At 44.3% G+C, this 22,504-nt stretch overlaps 1 protein-coding gene across 1 annotated transcript in view; it reads right to left on the bottom strand.

Annotated features, from left to right (window-relative positions):
- stxbp5l (syntaxin binding protein 5L) overlaps positions 1-22,504 on the bottom strand; it is a 578,167-nt gene that overhangs the window by 530,136 nt on the left and 25,527 nt on the right. Inside the window, exon 2 of the mRNA XM_078559960.1 lies at positions 15,689-15,786. Coding sequence (XP_078416086.1) covers positions 15,689-15,786 — 98 coding nt within the window. The remainder of the gene's footprint in view (positions 1-15,688; positions 15,787-22,504) is intronic.

Raw genomic sequence — 22,504 nt, 5'->3', positions numbered from 1 at the left:
GCATGGGAAACATGGTGGGTCGCTGGCGGGTGGCCTCTGATTCGCCCGCCTGCTGTCAGCTCACCACTCCGGGCACTATATTTAAAGTATAACTGCGTACAGCCTTTTCAATGTCAGCAGCCTAGGAGTGTTCCACTAAAGACATGGCCCCCAAACCCAAGACGACAGCAACCCACAAGTTCAGTGAGGCCTCACTGGAGCACTTGCTGTATGCAGTCGAGGCCCGCTGCCATGTCCTCTACTGCCTCTCTGGCCACGGGAGGTCCAGCAAGGTGACCAATCCGGCTTGTGGCAGCGGTGGGCTGTGCCAACGCGGTCTAGAAGAGGTCAGCCAACCAGTGCAGGAAGAGGATGAATGATTTTATCCATTCCACCAGGGTGAGTCAACCATCTCATCACTCTCAACTCACATGCTCACAAGCCCAATACACCTTCACTGGCATTTCTCACTGCCAGCTTCAAGGGACATCACCACTCTCTCTCTCACTCTCACATTTCCATCTGGGCTCATCTACTCAGGAGATCGCATCCTCATCCCGTCCATGGCTCCCCTCACCACCCACATATGCCAGGCGCCATTATCATTTGCCCTGGTACGGGTCATTCTCACACTCAGTCAGTCTATCTTTATGCAGGACAAGCTTACGCATAACAAAAGGGAGAGGTCCCAGACCAGGGGGCGAAGTGCCTGACATCAAGATCCTCACAGGGTTCGAAAATCGAGCCATCGAGCTGGCCGGAGAGGATATCGACTGTGCCCGCATCGAGGACGAGGTTGGCAGCACACACAAAAGTGAAGATCCTGCACCAGCTCATCCCTTCAGACAACTATACTGTGAGTGCTGTGTCCTGTTTTAGAGTCACATACGCTGATTAGCTCTCCTTTCTCTCATCGGCACCTCTGGAAAGCACCCAATGGCATCCACAAGCCTCAACTTCAGCCCGAGGACACCTCGGATGAGGAACCAGAGGAGAGCACCATAGAGGGCCCATCACAGCGCTCACCCACACCCTCCACCAGCGCAAAGACATACACCTCCTTGGAACATAGTTCTAGAGCAGACTCGGTGTCACGATCTGGTGAGCACAGCGCACAATCTGGTCCGCAGCAAGTGGAGGCAAGGGCATCCGAGGTCGCCGGCACTCGGAGGACTCCTGGAGACCACAATTCTGTTGAGTCCAAGTCAGATGACAAGCCTCAGGTCTCGCTCCCAAATCAGTTTCTGCAGCTGCAGCAACAGTCAAGGGAATACCAATAAGGGATGTCAGCTGCAGTCTTCAGATTGCAACGGACGGCAGAGCAGTCCGTCCAATTTCAGTCTGAGGTGATAGTGCCAGCATGCCAACGTATAGAAGTCAACACTGGCTGGTTGGCAGCTGCCATGGAGACCTTGGTCCAGAACATCAGTCCTGCACTGCTGCAGGAGCATCACTCCATTCGCTATAGCCCTTGGTGGCATCCAACAGTAGCCACTCACTCCAGCTGCCCATTCTCCTCAAGGAGTCAACCAGGGGCCCTCAGACATTCATGGGGTGGAGCCGCACACCTAGGGGCCATCCAGCCAGGTAACTCTGGGACTCTCCAGCCGATCCAAATCGCCTATTCCTGTGACCCCATCACCCCCAGCTCCACAGGCCCAGAAGGGTGCACCTTCCCCAAAGGAGGACACCCAAAGCAGGCCGGGGCCCTTCAGCTCTTGGCCTTCCAGAGGATGCCCAAGGTCATCTCAGGTAATGGGCCACAGCAGTCAGCAAACTGCCTCCACCTCTGCTGTGGATATTAGGGAAGCACCAAGACATAGCGGTAGGGTTAGGAATGTTGAAAAGATTTAGGAGCACAGCGGTGGGATGGGTGTTCACAACACGTATGTATTATACACAAATATAAATAGAATCACAGTCATTTCACATCTCTTCTTGTCTATGCCTCCCTTTTTTTGATGAACCGTGTACTGAAGCTGAAGTGTGCTCTTTATTAGCAATGACACGTGCCCTTGAAGGCTTCATGGTGTGTGCGCATTGTGAAATTATCAAGGGCCAGGGCTGGTCATGAGGGCACAATGTCAATGTTAAAGAAGAGCCACTTTAATGTCTGACAGACAAGTGTTTGATGTCGTCAAGCTCAGGTGATCCGCATCCATATCAAGCTGAGGATAAATGCAGCCCAGGATCCCTAACTGGGAGTGCCGGATGTCAGTATGATTTGGAAGAATGCACCACAGACAACTGAGTCAATCCTAAATGAATTCACAGCAGTGGAACGTCATCCATGGCCACGTCCCAAGTATTAATTATCTAATTCACCATCAATGTTACACAGAGTGCGCATTCCATTGCTTGAGATGTATGTCCTTGAGGGTCCTTGTCACATTGAAGGCATACAGCTACAAGATTACTGAGGATCGTGCAACAGCTCCTGGCTCTTGCAGGGTGCCATTGCGACTGGGATGCTGAAGAGGCAGCACCTTCTGACATCTGATGCAGGGAAACCCTCCTCCAGTTAGCACCTCGGCAGCATGTGTCCTTGCTAAGATGGGGGTTCATCGTCCTTCAAAGGGTCAGGACAATGTGAGCCTGATGTCTAACTATTCACTCTCATATTGAAGTGCCTGGGTGAAATGAGGGGAATTGCAACGTTGGTGCTCCTGCTGGCCCATGATGGAGGGCTCATGTCCACAGGGAAAGGAAGGTGTAAGTGAGAAAGCTAGGAGGGGGGAAGGAGTTCCGAGGGGGGGGGGACGCAGTTTGGTGAGGAATGGGCGGGGGTGAGGAAGGAGTTCAGATGAGGGAAAATGTCCAGGGGGAGGAGGGAGTAAGGGTGGAGGAGGGAGAATGTCCAGGTGAACGTGCAAGGGAGAGGTCTGTGGAGTCAATGACTGCCTCCTGGGGAGTAAACTGAGGGTGGGCGTGGTGGAGCGAATGGTGAGCATGACAGGGGGCAGAGGGAGCTGGATGGTTGGAAAGGTGAGGATGCATTGGTAGCAGTAGAAGGGATGGCGAGGGTGGTTGGTGGGGACTCAGAGGCAGACGCAGAGCCTGGGGGTGGGTAGGAGGAAGTTGGGGAGGTCTATGCCAATGGAGGTAGAATTCTCAGGAAGGTGGGGAACGTACATATTTGCCTGGACATCCTGGAATGAAAAGGGTTCGGGATAGTAGGTGATGGTGGGAAGGTGGTAGCTGATGGGAGTTCAACAGATGGGGGAAAGGACATGTGTGACTGGGGTGGTGGGGGGAAAAGGACGGGGACGCTAAACAAAAACTTCTATGATCATCGTTGTTGAATTCGAAAGTAAGTGGAGCCTCGTGTTGGACGGGCACAGGTGCTGCATGGGAGTGCCATCAGTGGGTGGGTGGGTGGAGGTGCAGGACAGCTCAAAGGGACAACTGAAAGAGAACCCCAACAGGGAACATTGAAAATGCTCAGACTGTAAGATAAGCGTGATGGATGAAGGCTCCGCATGCGTGCATGAGGCTCCAAAAGGCCCTGCCACACACACACACTTCTCCCTCCAGAACCACTTGTGGTCCAGCTGAGTGCAGCTGAACTGCTAGTGGGGGGGGTGGGGGCGGGGGGGGGGGGCGGGGGGATGCAGTGATAGGACTCATGAAGCCTGTCAATGAAGCTTAAAGACAACATGACACATTATTCAGTGAAAGTGAATATATTTTCAGATTATAATGTGACAAAATGTGTTCACCTGTGCAACCAATTGTGATCAGAATTTCTTAACGTTTCTAGGCCTACCACTTCTTCTAGGTGCTGCCCTGACATCTGCAGCAGAGGTGGAAACAGCCTGTGCAATGGTTGGCCCTGTTGCCTCTTATGACCTCTGTGTACGTCCTCTGGAGAGCTGAGGCCTTGAGGGCCCTGACTTGCTTTGGCTGTCCTTCTGTGGGCCAGCTGCTCCCGCTGCCGTGACAGAGGACGAGGTTCAGGGGGTCACAGGCAAAGGGGAATCAGAGGGAAAGGACAGTCTCAGATTCCTGAATGGACTCAGGGGTTGTTCAGCTGCCGCTCCTCCTCCCTTCGGATGCCCGAGGGCACCAGCCTAACACCTTGAGGGGAAGAAGCACCTGGACGGACGTTGTGGTGCCCCATTTCCCTCTCGTTTTGCCACTGCAGGAACTCACTAGTAGCTAACACAATGGAGTGCAGGTCTGCATGCACCTCCATGTTCTTCTAGACCAGGATCTCCATGGTGACCACCATCCTTCCCATGTAGACCTCCATACACGCACATGTGGGCACCACTTCAAGGAGCAGGCAGACACACTCCTCTAGCTCAAGTGCCACTCTGTTGAGGGCTTCCAACAGCTCTGCATGATGTTACCTCGCCTTCTGCTGAGTCTTCACATGAGTTGGAAGGCCGAATCCAGAGGCTTGCCATCTGACTTGGACCTCACAAATACCTCTATCCCAGCAGTCCTCAGAGTGCCAGGGAGCTCGGGAACCTGGCTGCGGACATGTGTCCGTGCAGTGACCACCAGATTGTGAACCTGAATCTGCTTTAGATCTACATCCCACTGAGGTGTGTGCTCTGCATTGGTAGAGAGTGTGGGTAAACGCTGTGATGGATCTTCCAGGCTGCTTATTTCTAGCTCTTCAATGCAGGAGGTGTCCTCTTAGCTGGAGGTGAGGGCCTAGTTGGAGCTGAGGGACTGGCTAGCTGAGGGCGTCAGTCGCTTGGCAGAGCTCCCTGTGAACCAAAGTAGAAATGATTAGTGCATGGCAGCAAAGTAACAAGCAGGAGAGAGAGCACTCACAGATGCGTTGAGAGACGGATGATTCAGTGCAGGATCCTCACGTGGATGTTCGCCGCTGATCTCACTGTCACCACAGGCACGGTCCACATCCTCACCAGTCAGTGTGATGGCATGCTCCTCAAAGTGAGTGAGGGGCCTGATGTGGGCCACTCCACCCCCGGTCTAGGATCTCTCGGTGCTGTTGTGAGCTAGCTTCTCCTGTATGAAAACAGATAGAGAGAGTGTGGGCAGGATGCATGACACTGCGTGGAATGTTTGTGGAGTGAGCAGAGCTCCAGAGGATATGAGCCTGATGGAGATGCGAGGTTATGTGTGAGAGAGTTAGTGAAGTTGTCCCTTGAGGCGTGAGATCCCTGTGGATATGTGATGGGTTTGTAAGTATGAGAGTTCAAAGTGATGAGGTGGTTGACTTACCCTGGTGGAATGGATGAGAGCATTCATTCTCTGCCTGCACTGGATGGCTGACCTCCTATGTGCTCCGGTGACGCTGACTGCTGCTGCCACCACCTCAGAGGCCAGATTGGTGACACTAGTAACTCCTGCGGCCAGAGCGGGGTAGAGGGCATCGCGGTGGCCTTCCACTATGTCCAGCAGGCACCACAAAGAGGCATCGCTAAATTGGGGGGCTGGCGTTTTCTTTGCCATCACCTAAAGCATGGACATGAAGTAGGCATGCGCACTGGTGCACTTTAAATATGGCGCCCAGAGCGAAGAAGTGCTGAGGTCACAGCAGGGCGGGCAAATCCGAGTCCACCCACCAGCAATCTGGAGTGTTTCCCATGAATGCATTATTAATGAGGTGGAGCGTACCGTGAGTGGGAAAGTATGGCGCAAACATCCGCCATTGTGGCCGGCCAGTAAAACAGCTTTTCACCCGCTCACTACCTCACTTTGTGCAAATCTGGGATGATTCCACCCAGTGACTCCAGCTGGAGCTCAAGGTTCTGTAGCTGGTGACACTTCCTGCACAGGTGGTCACCTAGGGCACTGGTACCGTCTATGACTTCCCACGTATTACAGGACACGCATTCCACATGACTGAGCTATCTTACCTAATTCAATTGCTCAACCTCTCTTTGCACCATTTTACATTCTTGTGTGAAAAATGAGACAATTTACTCATTTGGTATCTCTGCTGATCTTTGGTCCTCATAAAATTTCCTTTTCTTTCTCTAATTGACCTCACCTTTTTTTTTACATTTTAGTGTTTATAAAACCCACTACCGTTTCCCTGTGTGTTATCTCGTAGCCTTTTTTCACATCCTTCCTTGGCCTGCTTAGTTTTTTTTTGTTTAGCATCTTTTTTTTTAATATAAACTTATTTGTCACTTCTTTTCATAAGTAAGTTTAATCGTTTTCTTGCAATTTATTTTTTATAAACTCTTGTTATGTCAATGTCGGACAGTCAGTCTACACTCAATCATCAGCAAAATGATACAAGGTTGTTATCGACAATGTGAGCAAGCAGCATCTACTCAGCAATAACCCACTCACCAATACTGAGCTAGGGTTCTATCAGGGCCACTTATCTCCAGAACTCATAGTTCAAGTTTTGGTCCAAATATGAAAAAAAAGAGCTGAACTCCAAAGGTGAATTTCAATGAGATGACTGACCTTGACATCAAGGCAGCATTTGACTAAGTATGGATTCAAGGAGCTTTAACAAAATTGAAGCGAATGGGAATCTGCAGGAAAACACTCCACTGGTTGAAATCACAAGGAAGCTGTTTGTGATTGCTGGAGACCAATCATCTCAGCCCCAAGACACCATTGCAGGAGCTCCTCAGGATAGTGTCTGAGGCCCAACCATCTTCAGACTTGGGCTGATAAATGGCAAGTAACATTGGAGCCACACAAGTGTCAGGTAATGAAGGTTTCTAACAAGAGAGAATCCAAACATTTTCCCTTGATGTTTTAACAGCATTCCCCTACCACTGATATCCTGGGGATTACCACTGACCAGAAACTTAACTAGACCAGTAATATAAATACTATGACTACAAGAGCAGGTCAGAGGTTGGGAATTCTGCAGCGAATAACTCACCACTTGACTTCCCAAAGCCTTTCCACAATCTAAAAGCGACAAGCTTGATGAGTATAGCTCCAACAACACTTGAAGTACGACTTCATCCAAGACAAAGCAGCCACTTTATCAGCACCCCATCCACCATCTTAAAACATTCACACCCACCACCATCAGTGCACTGGCATTGCATACCATCTACAAGATGCACTGCAGCAACTCATCAAGGTTCTTTCGACAGCACTTTCCAAACCCACAACCTCTACTACCAAAAAGAACAAGGACAGCAGATTCATGGAATTACTACCACCTATAAGTTTCCTCCAAGTCACACACCATCCTGACTTGGAAATATATCACTATTACTTCATTGTTGCTGGTTCAAAATCCTGCAACTCCCACTCTAGCAATATTGTGGGTGTACTTACAATACCTGCAGCGGTTCAAGGAGGTGGCTCAACATCGCCATGTCAAGAGCAATTAGGAATTGACAATAAATGCTGGCCTTGCCAGCAATGCTCATGTGCCATGAACGAATAAACAAAGAAGTCCTGACATGGTGGAGATAGTCAATTATTGGTAACAGGTTTTCCATTCTGACAATTTTTATAGAACACAGTTCATACGGTGCATTAAATATATTGGCAAAATACCCAAAGTGTCAATTTTTCCAAATTCAGCTTACATCAGTGCTTAAATTTATAACAGAAATATTCACAATGATTATGATCATGGATTTTTGCACAAGTGCTGACATATTGGTGGGTTATCTCCTGTTATGAACAAAAAAGAATGTGTAGACAGAAGCTACAAGTGGTCACTGCACAAATTCATGAAATACAACATTGCTACTTTCATGTTGAGCTTTGCATGAAGCAAACCAATTTATTTTTCAATATAAAAGCACATCTAATATCTTGACTGAGAATATGCAAAACATCTAGACACAATCGAAACCCAAGTTAACTATTTCCAATGAAAAGGACATCCAAAATGGCAAACAAAATCTGTCCAAAAATCTGTGCACATGAACTCTGTCCTTGTTCACTCTTTAGAACTGAACCATTTAGTCTATAATGCCTCTCCCTATCCCTTCTGCCAAAGTGCATCACTTCACGCTTCTCTGTATTAAATTCCATTTGCCACTTGTCTGCCCATTCTGCTGCAGTTGATTGGATTCATCCTTACAGTCTGCCACACCTCCAAGTTTTGTATCATCTGCAAATTTTGAAATGTTATTCTGTATTCGAATATCCTACCCAATATATATATATTATACCTATCCCTCTCAAAAAAGCACTGGTCCTAGTACTCAACCTTGAGGAACACCACTGTCTACTATCCTCCAGTCTGAAAACCAACTATTTACCATCACATGCTGTTTTCTGTCCCGAAACCAATTTTTTATCCAAGCTGACATTGATCCTTCTATTCCATGAGCCTTAATTTTGTGAATCAGCCGTTTATGTAGTACTTTGTCAAACGCTTTCTTAAAATCTCTATTGATAACATCCACGTTTTCCCTTCATCAATCTTTTCTATTACCTCATCAAAAAGTTAGATTAGATTAGTCTGATGATCTGCCCTTTACAAATCCATGTTGGCTTTCCTTAATTATATTTCTAAGAAGCTGTTGATTTTTTTCATGATTATTGTTTTAAAACCTTACCCACCACTGCCATCCAGTCAATGGTACTCCATGAAGTTTCTGCCGCATCCTTTTTTGTGTCCTCAGTTTCATCTTCCTCCATACGCCATTGCCACTCACCACATTCTGACAAAGGGTGATACGACCTAAATATTGCCCTGGATACTTTAAGCGCTGTTCTACAAGGGCGCACAACATACACGAGTGTTTCCATAACCTTCTGCTCGGCATCTGTGCACTTCATGATTTTGTTTTTATTATTCATTCATGGGAAATGGGCTTCCCTGGGCCAGCATTTATTGCCCACCCCTAGATGCCCTTGAGAAGGTGCTGGTGAGCTGCCTTCTTGAACCGCTGCACTCCATGTGGTGTAGTTCACCCACAGTACTGTTAGGAAGGAAGTTCCAGACTTCAACCCAGCGACAGTGAAAGAACGGCAATATATATCCAAGCCAGGATGGTGAGTGACTTAGAGGGGAACTTCCAGGTGGTGGTGTTCCCATTTATCTGCCGCCCTTGTCCTTCTAGATGGTAGTAGGCGTGGGTTTGGAAGGTGCTGTCAAAGGAGCCTTGGTGAATTCCTGCAGTGCATCTTGTAGATGGTAAACACTGCTGCTACTGTGCGTCAGTGGTGGAGGGAGTGAATGTTTGAGGATGTGGTGCCAATCAAGCGGGCTGCTTTGTCCTGGATGGTGTCAAGCGTCAAGTGTTGTGGGAGCTGCATTCATCCAGGCGAGTGGGGAGTATTTCATCACACTCCTGACTTGTGCCTTGTAGATGGTAGACAGGCTTTGGGGAGTCAAGAAGTGAGTTACTCCTCGCAGGATTCCTAACCTCTGGCCTGCTCTTACAGCCACAGTATTTATATGGCTAGTCCAGTTTAGTTTCTGGTCAATGGTAACCCCTAGGATGTTGATAGTAGGGAATTCAGTGATGGCAAGGCCATTGAATGTCAAGGGGCAATGGTTAGATTCTCTTGTGTTGGAGATGGTAATTGCCTGGCACTTGTTTGTTACTTGCCACTTGTCAGCCCAAGCCTGGATATTGTCCAGGTCTTGCTGTATTTGGACATGGACTGCTTCAGTATCTGAGGAGACGTGAATGATGCTGAACATTGTGCAATCATCAGCAAACATCCATCAGTGAACAACCCCACTTCTGACCTTATGATGGAAGGAAGGTCATTGATGAAGCAGCTGAAGATGGATGGACCCATGACACTACGCTGAGGAACTCCTGCAGACATGTCCTGGAGCTGAGATGACTGACCTCCAAAAGCAACAACCATTTTCCTTTGTGCTGGGTATGATTCCAAGCAGTGGACAGTTATCCCCCTGGTTCTATTGACTCCAGTTTTGCTAGGTCTCCTTGATGCCACACTTGGTCAAATGCGGCCTTGATGTCAAGGGCAGCCACTCTCACTTCCCCTCGGGAGTTCAGCTCTTTTGTCCATGTTTGAAATAAGGCTGTAATGAGGTCAGGAGCTGAGTGGCCAGGGTGGAACCCAACCTGGGTGTCAGTGATCAAGTTATTGCTAAGCAAGTCTCGCTTGATAGTACTGTTGATGACCCTGTCCATAACTTTACTGATGATGGAGAGTAGGCTGATGGGGCGGTAATTGGCCGGGTTGGATTTGTCCTGCTTTTTGCATACAGGACATACCTGAGTAATTTTCCACATGGCTGGGTAGCTGGCAGTGTTGTAGCTGTGCTGGAACAGTTTGGCTAGGGGCACGGCAAGTTCTGGAGCACAAGTCTTCAGTACTATTGCTGGAATATTGTCAGGGCCCATAGTTTTTGCACTATCCAGTGCCTTCAGCCGTTTCTTGATATCACGTGGAGTGAATCGAATTGACTGAAGACTGGCATCTGTAATGCTGGGGACCTCTGGAGGAGGCTGAGATGGATCATCCACTCGGCACTTTTTGCTGAAGATTGTAGCAAATGTTTCAGCCTTATCTTTTGCACTGATGTGCTGGGCTCCCCCATCATTGAGGATGGGGATATTTGTGGAGCCTCCTCCTCCAGTGAGTTGTTTAATTGAACACCACCATTCACAACTGGATGTGGCAGGACTGCAGAGCTTAGATCTGATCCATTGATTGAGGGATCGCTTAGCTCTGTCTATCACTTGCTGCTTATGCTGTTTTGGCACAAAGTAGTCCTGTGTAATAGCTTCACCAGGTTGACACTTCATTTTAGGTGTGCTTGGTGCTGCTCCTGGCATGCCCTCCTGCACTATTTATTGAACCAGTGTTGATCCCTTGGCTTGATGGTAATGGTAGAGTGATGGATGTGCCGGGCCATGAGGTTACAGATTGTGTTCGAGTACAAATCTGCTGCTGCTGCTGATGACCCACAGTGCCTCATGGATGCCCATTCTTGAGTTGCTAGATCTGTTCGAAATCTATCCCATTTACCGTGGTGGTAGTGTCACACAACACGATGGAGAGTATCCTCAATGTGAAGGTGGGACTTTGTCTCCACAACAGCTGTGCGGTGGTCACTCCTACCGATACTGTCATGGACAGGTTCATCTGTGCTGGGCAGGTTGGTGAGGATGAGGTCAAGTATGCTTTTCCCTCTTGTTGGTTCCCTCATCACCTGCCGCAGACCCAGTCTAGCAGCTACGTCCTTTAGGACTTGGCCAGCTCGGTCAGTAGTGATGCTACCAAGTCACTCTTAGTGATAGACATTGAAGTCCCCCACCAAGAGAACATTCTGCACCCTTGCCACCCTCAGTGCTTCCTCCAAGTGGTGTTCAACATGGGGGAGCACTGATTCTCAGCTGAGGGAGGGCGGTACGTGGTGATCAGCAGGGGGTTTCCGCCCATGTTTGACCTGATGGCATGAGTTTTCATGGGATCCAGAGTCAATGTTGAGGACTCCCAGGGCAACTCCCTCCCGAGTGTATATCACAGTGCCGCCACATCTGCTGGGTCTGTCCTGCCGGTGGGACGAGACATACCCAGGGTTGGTGATGGTGGTGTCTGGGACATTGTATGATTCTGTGAGGATGACTATGTCAGGCTGTTGCTTGACTAGTCTGTGAGACAGCTATCCCAATTTTGGCGCTATCCCCCAAATGTTAGTAAGGAGGGCTTTGCAGGGTCGACAAGGCTGAGTTTGCCATTGTCTTTTCCGGTGCCTAGGTCAATGCTGGGTGCACCATCCGGTTTCACTCCTTTTTTGAGACTTTGTAGCGGTTTGATACAACTGAGTGGCATGCTAGACCATTTCAGAGGGCAGTAAAGATCTGTGGGGTTACACCTCTGGTCCTCTCTCGCTCCCTTGTCAATCATTCTCCAATCACATAATTTCTTACACCATTAAGTTCCTGCACCATATCAGACTCCCTGAACATCAGAGATAGCGAGATTCATACTTCAATGCTGTAGGTCAACAGAATTAATCTCTCCAACCCTCCTCTCCTACAAGGTTGTCAAGTTGACTTGAATTCAGAACTGAATTAAATATGATCATTTTAACCACATCCATTTCAACATTTCTCCGTTCCCATGACTAAAGCATGTCCAGCTCTTCTTTCTTCTATGCCATCATTTGAAGAACAGCAGCCCTTTACCATTTACAGACAAGGATTCCTCAGAGTTCACTCCTCTAAGGGTGCACTATCACAGGGCACGAGAAGTAGGCACCAGTGCAGATAAAATCATTCGGTGCATTCAGTTGGACAGTTAGTTGGGATGTCACAGCGTAAGTGAGTATAAACAGAGTGTGCTGGCAAAGCCTGCTGTGGAGAGTCTACATTGGAGGGAAAAGTCCTCTCCAAGTTCTATTCAGCTGGATAGAGATGCTGAGCCAGTAGGAGGGATGGCGGTGGAGGGACCATCATTGCAAAGAAGGATCAACAGCAAATCTGCAAGGTACTGGCAAACCTGCCTGGCACAGTTTTCATAACATCACAGAGGATGCATAAGTCCAGCTCAAACAATTTCTGCTACATCAATCCACAAATGTAAGAATATTTTCCAGTGAAAGAATGGCCTCCTCTGTGGAACTTGAATCGTGGCAGTTCTTAATGATGGTTCTGCAAACTCTAGATGCCAACATTCTTCCCACCTTCAATATGATGAGAGATACTGGGTAGGAGTGCCTGCTCTGCTCCAAACTGCTCTCAAAGTGATGTGCTGATGTCTCATGAGAGGGACAAAGGCAATAGGGAGATGAAAGTACAAACACAAGTTGTACATCTCACAAGTTATCCCTGTAGTCCACTGCACTCCCACATTCAGTGCCTAACGTGCTGCCTCCCAAGAACCTAGGAAATAAGAGGAGTAGACCATACCATCACCAACACCCCCCCTAAGCATGCCCCACTGATAAATATGATCATCGGATTTAACTCCACTTTCCCACCTGCTCCCCACATCTCGATTCCCTGATGGGCCAAAAATCTGTCTGTCTATATTGGCCTCAAATATATTTAATGATAGAGCATCCACAACCCTCTGGGGTAGAGAATTCCAAAGATTCACAACCTCTGAGTGAAGAAATTTCTCCTCATCTCAGTCCTAAATGATCGGCACCTTATCCTGAGGCAGTGCCCCCCTTTTCTAGATTGCCCAGCCAGAAGAAACAACTTAATAGTGTCTATCCTGTCAAACTCCTTCAGAATCTCATATGCTTCAACGAGATCACCTCTTATTCTTCTAAACTCCAGGGAATATAGGCCCAATTTATTCAGCCCCTCATCATAGGACAACTCTCTCATCCCAGGAACCAATCTAGTGAAGCTTCACTGCACAACCTCCAATGCAAGTATATTGTTCTTTAAATATGGAGACCACAACTGCACACACTACTCCGGGTGTGATCTCACCATGAAACCATCATTGATTGTTGTAAAAACCCATCTGGTTCACTAATGTCCTTTAGGGGAGGAAATCTGGCATCCTTACCTGGTCTGGCCTACATGTGACTCCAGGTCCACAATAATGTGGTTGATTCTTAAGTGCCCTCTGTACAAGGGCAATTAGGGATGGACATCAAATGCTGGCCTTGCCAGCGATGTCCACATCACAGGAAAGAATTAATTTTTTAAAAAGTTAAGTCAATTGGCTTTTGCAATTATATGCAGCCAACTACAAGACCCTTGCTATGTCTCTGGTAATACCCAGGAAGAAACGAAAGATATCAAAAATTGAGAATGGTAGTGGCTTTCTCAGCCACTGCACGTTCAGCAGGCCTTCTTGGACACTGGAGATGCCTGTGACCACCTTATGTGACAATCTCAGTCTTTGGAAGCAGTTGCTCTTCAAAGAGATCAAGAAAGCTGAGGTTCTGTTAAGAGGGTAGTATTGCCTGCAACCTCAACTCCTTCTCTGTTGACAACTGCCGCTCCATCCACAACATGCCCTTGCTTCTGACGGTGCTGATTATCTTCCGTACCTGAAGACCAATCAAAAGCAACCACGGCATGATGCATCATGATTAACACCTCCAACTGTACAAATAAGTCTCTCACAAGTACTCTCACCAAACCGGTTTCCATCAGAGACTGAAAAGCAGCTGCCATAACTTAACCTTTATCAGATCTGGCATCCTGACCTTTAACCATTTCAATAAACTGCTGATCAATCTTGCCCGGGTTTTGCTGCCAAGTTTCCCAAACCTATGCAGCAGGCATTAAATTAAAATTGTCAAAATCACATGATAGGCAGCTCATTTAAACATGCTAATATCAAACTAGCCCCTCTAAAGAGGAATACCCAGATGCCCTGATATCTGCTCCCATTAAAATGGCAACAGCTGCGGGGGTGGGGTGGGGGTTAATGTCACCTTTCGTGATTTGACAGTTTTGCTCCCCCAACCCTCGTCCTCTCCCCATCATGGGGCAGTTAATATAAAGACTGTTAAACCTACCATCTTTTCTCCACAGATGCTGCCTAACCAGTTGCATATTTCCAGAATTTTCTGTTCTTATTATAGGAATAGAGTACTTTTTTAAATACTTATATTACCCCACATACTGAATCTGAAATTGATTCCATTTGCAAGTAGGAATTTCTGAACTCTACTACTTGTGAATCACTTAGCCCATCTCATTCAATGAACACATTGTAGAATAAGCAGTTTGATTGGAGTAGCCTGTTACACAGAACTCTGAATTAAGTAATTGTCTGTCATTTTCAATGAAATTGTGACCATTGAACATATTTTCCTTGATTGCCTCTATATCAAATTTCAAACTACTCATTTGTCATAAACCTTGCCATTGATCAATATTTCTGATGGTGAAGGAACAAAATTAAGTTTTTGTCTGAATACAGAGCATTTGGGTAAATTATGTACAATTTTTTGATAGTAAGACATCAATATGGTGAAGTTGGTCTGATCTTTCATTAACATCTATTATATTTTCTAAAGAAAGGGACAGGATTCAAGGGCACAGAATCATTCAAAACATTCAAAGACATCCTTAAGGGTTAAGACAAAATCTGCATTGGCTAGAGCCTGAACGCAAATTGTATGTTGAGGTGCTAGCCTGACAATGATAAAAAGAGAATAAAAAGGGAGAAAATATAAAAGAAGGAATTCCCCAATGCTAAGTTTTTATTCAAAAAATAATCCTCAAATAATTATTCAATTTGAATAAAATTGCTTCATCTCAATCATGTGCAAATAAGTGAGAAACATATTGCATCAAAGAATCTGTGAATGCTGCAAATTTATTCTGAAAGCTGCAAAGGATTTTCAATCTTAAAACAGCTGGAACGCATGTAACAAACTGTAGACAAAGGAACGCCAGAATGATATGGAAATTGAAAACAATATGTAGATGATAATTTCAACTATCAAACCATCAGCTGATAAAATTTGTATGCTGGAAGAGAACTGAGCTGTTTCGCTTTGTACTGTACCATATGTGCAAATTGAATGTAAACCACAATACCAGTAAGGGAAATGGGGTAAAAGGAAACAAATACCCTACTCCCATCTGCAGCTGATCCAAATTGAATCACATCATCACTTTCCAACATAACCCTAGTCACATGAGTATAATACTGCCAGACTAGACTCATTTGAATAATATTTACGTATGAAACAATCTGCAGGTAAACATACTTACTATAATGAGATGATGAGGCTGTATATTATCCATGACTGCACTGCAAACATTCCAGATTCAATGGAGAAGAAAGCAATAGTCAATATCTGGGAAGATGCAAGTATCCATTGTTACAAACGTTCTTGCAAACAGGTCAAAATAAATAATTTTTTAAAAAAGGATACATTCGTAGTGCTCCTGTGCGGCACCCAATGGCCAAGATTTTTTGCACTGGATCAAAAGCTAAGGCAGTCGGTTGACAGGGGAAGCCATGACGCACCGTCTGCAAAATAAGGGATGGGAACAAAGGAAACATTAAAAACTGACCTTCTGGGCATCTTTCACAAAGTAAAATAGTATATATTTAAAAATTGGCTGCCATAACCTGCATTTAAATCTATGCATTTCTACACATTTAAAAACCCATTCTTGTGGCATGAAACATAATGGGTGAGATTTGAACTCATTCAAAACCAGAGTTAAAATCAGGCCCATTTAAATTTATCAAATTTCAAAAAGTAAACATATTACTACCTAGTATTTACAGCACACAAACTGGCTATTTGCACGACTGGTCCATGCCCATGTTTATGTGCCAAATGAGCCTCCTCCTTCTTCATCTAACCCCAGCAACATATTTCTCATGTGTATATATGACTTCCTCTAAAATGCATTAAGGCTAGCTACCTCAACTACTGCTAATGGTAGCGAGTTCCACATTCTAACCACTCTTTGGAAAAGATGTTCCTCTTGAATTACAAATTGGATTTATTAATGGTTTTCTTATATTTATGGTTCCTTCTGGTTTCTCTAAGCCTATCCTAGCAAAACCTTACAGAATATTAAAGACCTCTATTAGGTCTTTCTCTTTTTCAGGGAAAAAAAACCTCAGTCTGTTCAATCTTTCCTAATAGATATAGCTCCTCAGTTATGGTATCACCCCAGTAAAAACTTTTTTGCAGTCCAGAGCCTTTATATTCTTTTTATAATATGGTGACCAGGACTGTTTGCAGTACTCCATGTGGTCTATCAAAAGTTCTATGAAAGTTTAACATAACTTTTCTGCTTTTTGATTTTATACCTCTAGAAATGAAATCCAATGCTTTATTTTTTTTTAAGATGACCATACCAACCTGCATTATTATCTTTTAATGATTTATTTGTACCACCAAGATCCCTCTGCTCCTCTAAAGTGCTTTGAAATGTCCAGCTGTCTGGTGATCATGAAAAGTGCTATATAAATGCAAGTCTTTCTTTCTAATCCAATTAAACATTTATTTTCCTCCTTACTCTTCCAACCATAATCTACCACCTCACACTTATCTATATTGAAGCTCAATAGTCAATTACACACACACCGCACAACTTTATTGAAGTATTTCTGTATTTTGTTGCAGTCCTCTGTATTAGCTAGTCCCCACTTTGGTGTCATCTGCAAATTTTGAAATTGTGTTTCCAATTCCCAAGTCCAAATCTTTTATGTAAATAGTGAACAATGATCTCGGCACAAATCGTTTTGGAAGGCCACTTCCCATTTTTTGCCAGTTTGAGCAAATATCCTTAACCCCTATCGTATTTCGTTTTGTAGCCGGCTTCCTATCCATTCTACTACTTGTCCCCTGATTCCGACTTTAGTCATGAATCTAATATCGCAAGCCTTTTGAACATCCAAACATATTATGCCCAATACATTACCCTTTTCTAACCTGTTAAACTAATGTTCACATTCCTCATTTTCAATATAACTGCTATTCAATAATGTAGTAAAGATTCTCAGGGTTAAACAGGGAACTTCTTTGCATATAATTGATTTAAAATAATGCACTTCTACCTGCATGAGTCACATGGTATTCTTGAATATTATTGCTGTTTTACCAAGTAGCTTCTTTAAACTTCCGAAAGTGTAATATTTGCAAGTTGTACAATCAAAATATGCATTTTTTCTGTTCATTTTTCATCTACAACATCAGATATACATTGTGTTCTTGTGCTCAAGAGCTTTCATACCCTGTAGTCTTTACTACTGGCAGAGCAGTCAGCTCAGGTTGACCATCAGGATTTTTTAAAACAATGGCAAGAGCCAGGCACAGTATTTTTGATACTTGTGATGCAAAGAAAAGAATAGTGACACATGAGCGCTCTTAACAGTTTGGGTCTGTATTGCAGGTCAAATCAAACTGTTTCCTGCAAGATACTGTTTTTATACAAGTCTAATCAAAAAAGCATAAATTATCAAAACAGAAAAAGTGCACACCGAATGAGGAAACAAAATTGAGTGTTTTCAACTACATTTGTTTTCCAACACATATTGACAGCCAAGGCAACGAGCATTTTAGTATCAGTGATCCAATACATTAACCATATTGCAAACATTCCTATGATAGTCATAAACAATTAAATCCACATTTATACAGAGGGCAAAAGCCATTGGAATCCACAACAATCCTCAATGTAAAAACCTGTTTCTAACTTCTAAAAATTAATTTAGACATTTAGCATTTATAGCAAGAATTGATTTTTATGTGTCTCAAGGCTTCAACACACATCAAATTAATTACATAAAAGCAATGCAATTTTCAAATATTTTCATACTTATTTAGCGAATTGGGACTATGTGTGAATTGGGGGAGGGGTGGGGAAAGAGGTGGGAGGAAGGGTGAATGGAGGACTGTAATTATTCCGTATATAAGAGACACTCTTCCATCTTTGAAACTTTTCCCAATTTGCAGTAACTTGTCATGATTTTAGGTCCATTTTCTAACAGGAAGCCACATCTTTATTTTACAAGAAACTTTGAAAAAAAGCTTTAATGTTTTCTCATACAACAGGGACTCAGGTTTGAGGTCCCTGTTTAAATGTAAACTAATAAATCAGAGAAAACATGATCCAGTTTTTAAAATGCTGAGAGGATTGAATCATAAAATGTAAGAGCACAAACACAAGTCATTTAGCTTAACATGCACTGTGATCCTAGATCTAAACCAAAGAACATAAGTATGATGAAAGCACCTCACTGTTACGAATAGGGGAATGATGATGGGGATGGCTCCCCTTTCACCCCACCTCTCGAAAGAACAGGCAGCGTGTTTTAAAAGAAATGTTTTAACCGCTGACTGCTGTAATGATCACGAACAGATAACTGAGAGGTTTTCTCATAAGTTTTAAAAGAAAAACGAATGTTTATTATTCAACACTCGAATATATACGCAACTACACCCATTCTCACACTCATACAGATGTGCACACACTCAGGAAAAGATTGTGGTTAGAGAAGTAGCATGCGTTTAGGTTTTAGGATTTCATGAGTGTTCTGTTCCACTCGCTTTTCCCCAGGTTGAAATCTTGAAATGATGCAGGCCTGTAATCCTCTTTGACAACAGAAGAGGAGAATCTGGAGGTTTAGGAAGACAGATTCACTGTTGTCTTAAGTTCGCAATAGCAGATTTCTCTTGCTCTACTCCAGTCAAGGCGCAACAATGAGGCCCTGTAGCAAAGCCCTGGTCCAGTTTCTCAGGTAAAGAGGTCAAGGCCAACCAGTGTCTCTGCCTACTGGTGTTTCTTAGTCAGGGTCTTTCTCCTTCGCTGCTCTAGATATTCCTCTGATCTCACCGTCCAAGGGCCCAAACACTCCTTTCAAGTGTTTGGGCCCTTGGACAGTGAGGCGGGGGTAAGTAAAGGGGCAGGTGTTGCACCTTCTGCGGTTGCATGGGAAGGTGCCATGGGAGGGGGTGGACACTTCTTTCAAGTGAAGCAGCGCTTCACTTGCACTTCCCTCAATTTAGTCTACTGCATTCGCTGCTCCCAATGCAGTCTCCTCTACATTGGAGAGACCAAACGCAGACTGGGTGACCACTTTGCGGAACACCTTCGGTCTGTCTGCAAGCATGACCCAGACCTCCCTGTCGCTTGCCATTTCAACACTCCACCCTGCTCTCATGCCCACATGTCCGTCCTTGGCTGGCTGCATTGTTCCAGTGAAGCTCAACGTAAACTGGAGGAACAGCACCTCATCTTCCGATTAGGCACTTTACAGCCTTCCGGACTTAATATTGAGTTCAACAATTTCAGATCATGAACTCTCTCCTCCATCCCCACCCCCTTTCCAATCCCCCTTTTTCCAATAATTTATCATTTTTTTACAAATATATTTTTCTTTTCCCTCCTATTTTTAAATTTATTTCGATCTATTGTTTCAGCTCCACCTTTTTGCCCATTTTGATCCCTTCCCCCCCACCCCCACTAGGGCCATTTGCCACTTGCTCGTCCTACTTTCTACCCTTAATGTCCCCATCCTTTAGATAATATCACCACCGTCAACACCCCTTTGTCCTTTTGTCTATGACATCTTTGGCAGTCTCTTCTTGGCCTCCACCTATCACTGGCCCCCTATCGAGCTCTACCTGTCCCACCCAACCCCCTCTACCAGCTTTTATTTCATCTCATTTGTATATGTCTTAATTCCGATGAAGGGTCATACGGACTCGAAACGTCAACTGTATCCCTCTCTGCAGATGTTGTCAGACCTGCTGAGTTTTTCCAGGTATTTTTGTTAGTGTTCTAGATTTGCAGCATACGCAGTATTTTGCTTTTATCTTTGCATTTTAATGACTTTGTCAAGACATTTCCAGACATGAAGATTAATTTAGGGTCCTGGCAGCTCCATGTGTATTGGTAGGAAAGAAAAGGTTACCTGACCTCTCAACTTAATTTTGTTTTACAGGAAAGGGTCCATTTCAGGTTTATACTTCATAACATCACATTTAGCTCAAATGTTAATGTGGCATGAGAGTGATATCACCAAGATTTGAGTTTAAAGGAAACTAAGGCTCCCACCAACACACCCTCATACATTACATAGTAGTGAATATTTGGGACTGGTTCCAGTTACAGCAGTTAATGATGCATCAGTTCACATTTTGAGGGAAAAACAACTGATTGAAAATGTGCTTAAAAGTACTGGAAAGATGAATGCAGCTAAATTCTTAATTCAAAGCCACAATTCAAATAATCTGATCATCCAACTTTACTTTACTGGATTATTTACATTGCTCATGTCTTCATTAGTGAATACCTGGAGGAAGTAATCTGAATGTTTATTTACATCTCTTAATATACAATATTAAAAAATGTCTAATCAAAACTCTATTCTCCTCAATATCATCTACACATCCATTATTCTAGATAACAAAGACCAGTATCATATTTCTATTAGAACTTAAAATGTCATGGGCTTTAATAGCTTATCTAATTCAATATCATTTATTGAAAACACAGTGAACAGCATTTAGAATGGTTTCAGTCATAGTACTAGTGACAAGATTAATGTTTATTAAACCAAGGTTATCATAACTATGCTTTGTGTTCAGCAGCTTTCATGACTTGAAAAATATAAAACAAAATTATAAATACTGTGATTTTACATTAATTCATACATCCTATGTCCCTGGATCACTCTTTGGTGTAATATCTGGTCTCCAGAGATTCTTGCCACCAGAGATTCTTGCCAACAAAGGATATCCAAAGCAGCTTAAGTAGAAGTTTGCCAACATTCTCAGTGAATCATTACGACAGGCAGGCAGATAACATTTTTCATCCTTAAATCAAAATAGCAGCTCAGGTGGTTACTACACTGCCATTTAAATTTCCAATGATTAAAGATGGCATAGGATCCCATCAGCTCTTTTTTACCTTTACAAGTTTTACTGGCTGTTGAGGACCCATGAACAGAGCTTTGAGATTCTACTTAAATATACATCTGTGGAGATTTGTTGTTTTTCTCCAGCCAACACCAATGCAAGTGCACAATATAACCATAACTCATACTCACACACGTGACAGTTAACATCTTAATAACTACCTTATGAAATGAAACAGAAGCATGGATGTGTGAAGAAACAGCATTTTCAAGACACTAACCTTTAGATACAGGTAATGGTCATAAACTACAACCTACGTCAACAATTTGAGTGTTAACTGTGGCTCAGTTAAGGTTCTGGGTTCATAATGAATCCACTCCAGGGCTTGAACACAAAAATCAAGGCTGACACTCCAGTGGAGTACTGAGGGAGTGATGCATTGTCAGAGATGCCATATTTTGGATGAGACATTAAATTGAGGCTTCATCTGCCTGCTCAGGTGGTTGTAGGTAAGAGGCTGGGAATTCTGTGACAAATAACTCAACTCCTGCCTCCCCAAAGCTTGTCCTTTTCATCTACAAGGCACAAGTCAGAAGTGTCTTAGAATACACTCCACTTGCCTGGACGACTGCAACTCCAACAACACTCAAGAAGTTTGACACCATCCTGGGCAAAGAAACCCCACTTGATCAGCACTCCATTTACTAACTTAAACATTCACACCCTGCACCACTAATGCACAATGATAGTAGCGTGTACCATATACGAGATGCACTGTAGCAACTTGTCAAAGCTCTTTCCATAGCACCTTTCAGATCCTTGATCTCTACCACCTAGAAGAACAAGGTCAACAGGCGCATGAGAACACCACCAAGTTCCCCTCCAAGCCACACATCATCCAGACTTGGAAATATATTGCCGTTCCTTCAATGTCACCAAGTCAAAATCTGGAATTCTCTTCCTAACAGCACCCTAGGTTTACCTACATCACATGGACTGTGGCAGTTCAAGAAGGCTGCTCACCACACCATCTCAAGGGCAATTAAGGATGAGCAACAAACGGTGGCCTTGCCACTGACACTCAGATCCCATGAAAGAGTGATGACAAAAAAAATCAAAGAGCAGGGGTGTCCTAGTCACTATTCATCCCTCATAAAAAACATATCTGATTGTTATCGTATTGCTGTTTTGTAGGAGTTTGCTGTGTGCAAATTGCCTGTCGCGTTTCCTGCACTACAACAGAGACTGCACTTCGAAAGTACTTTATTGGCTGCAAAGCACTTTTAGACATCCAATGGCTATGAAAATCGTTATATAAACACAAGTATAATTTGACATGATGTTTAGAGTTCTGCTTTGAAATGA

This window comes from Cetorhinus maximus, chromosome 16, assembly GCF_964194155.1.
Source record: "Cetorhinus maximus chromosome 16, sCetMax3.hap1.1, whole genome shotgun sequence".
NCBI lineage: Eukaryota > Metazoa > Chordata > Chondrichthyes > Lamniformes > Cetorhinidae > Cetorhinus > Cetorhinus maximus.
This window is presented reverse-complemented; position numbering and strand designations above follow the sequence as displayed.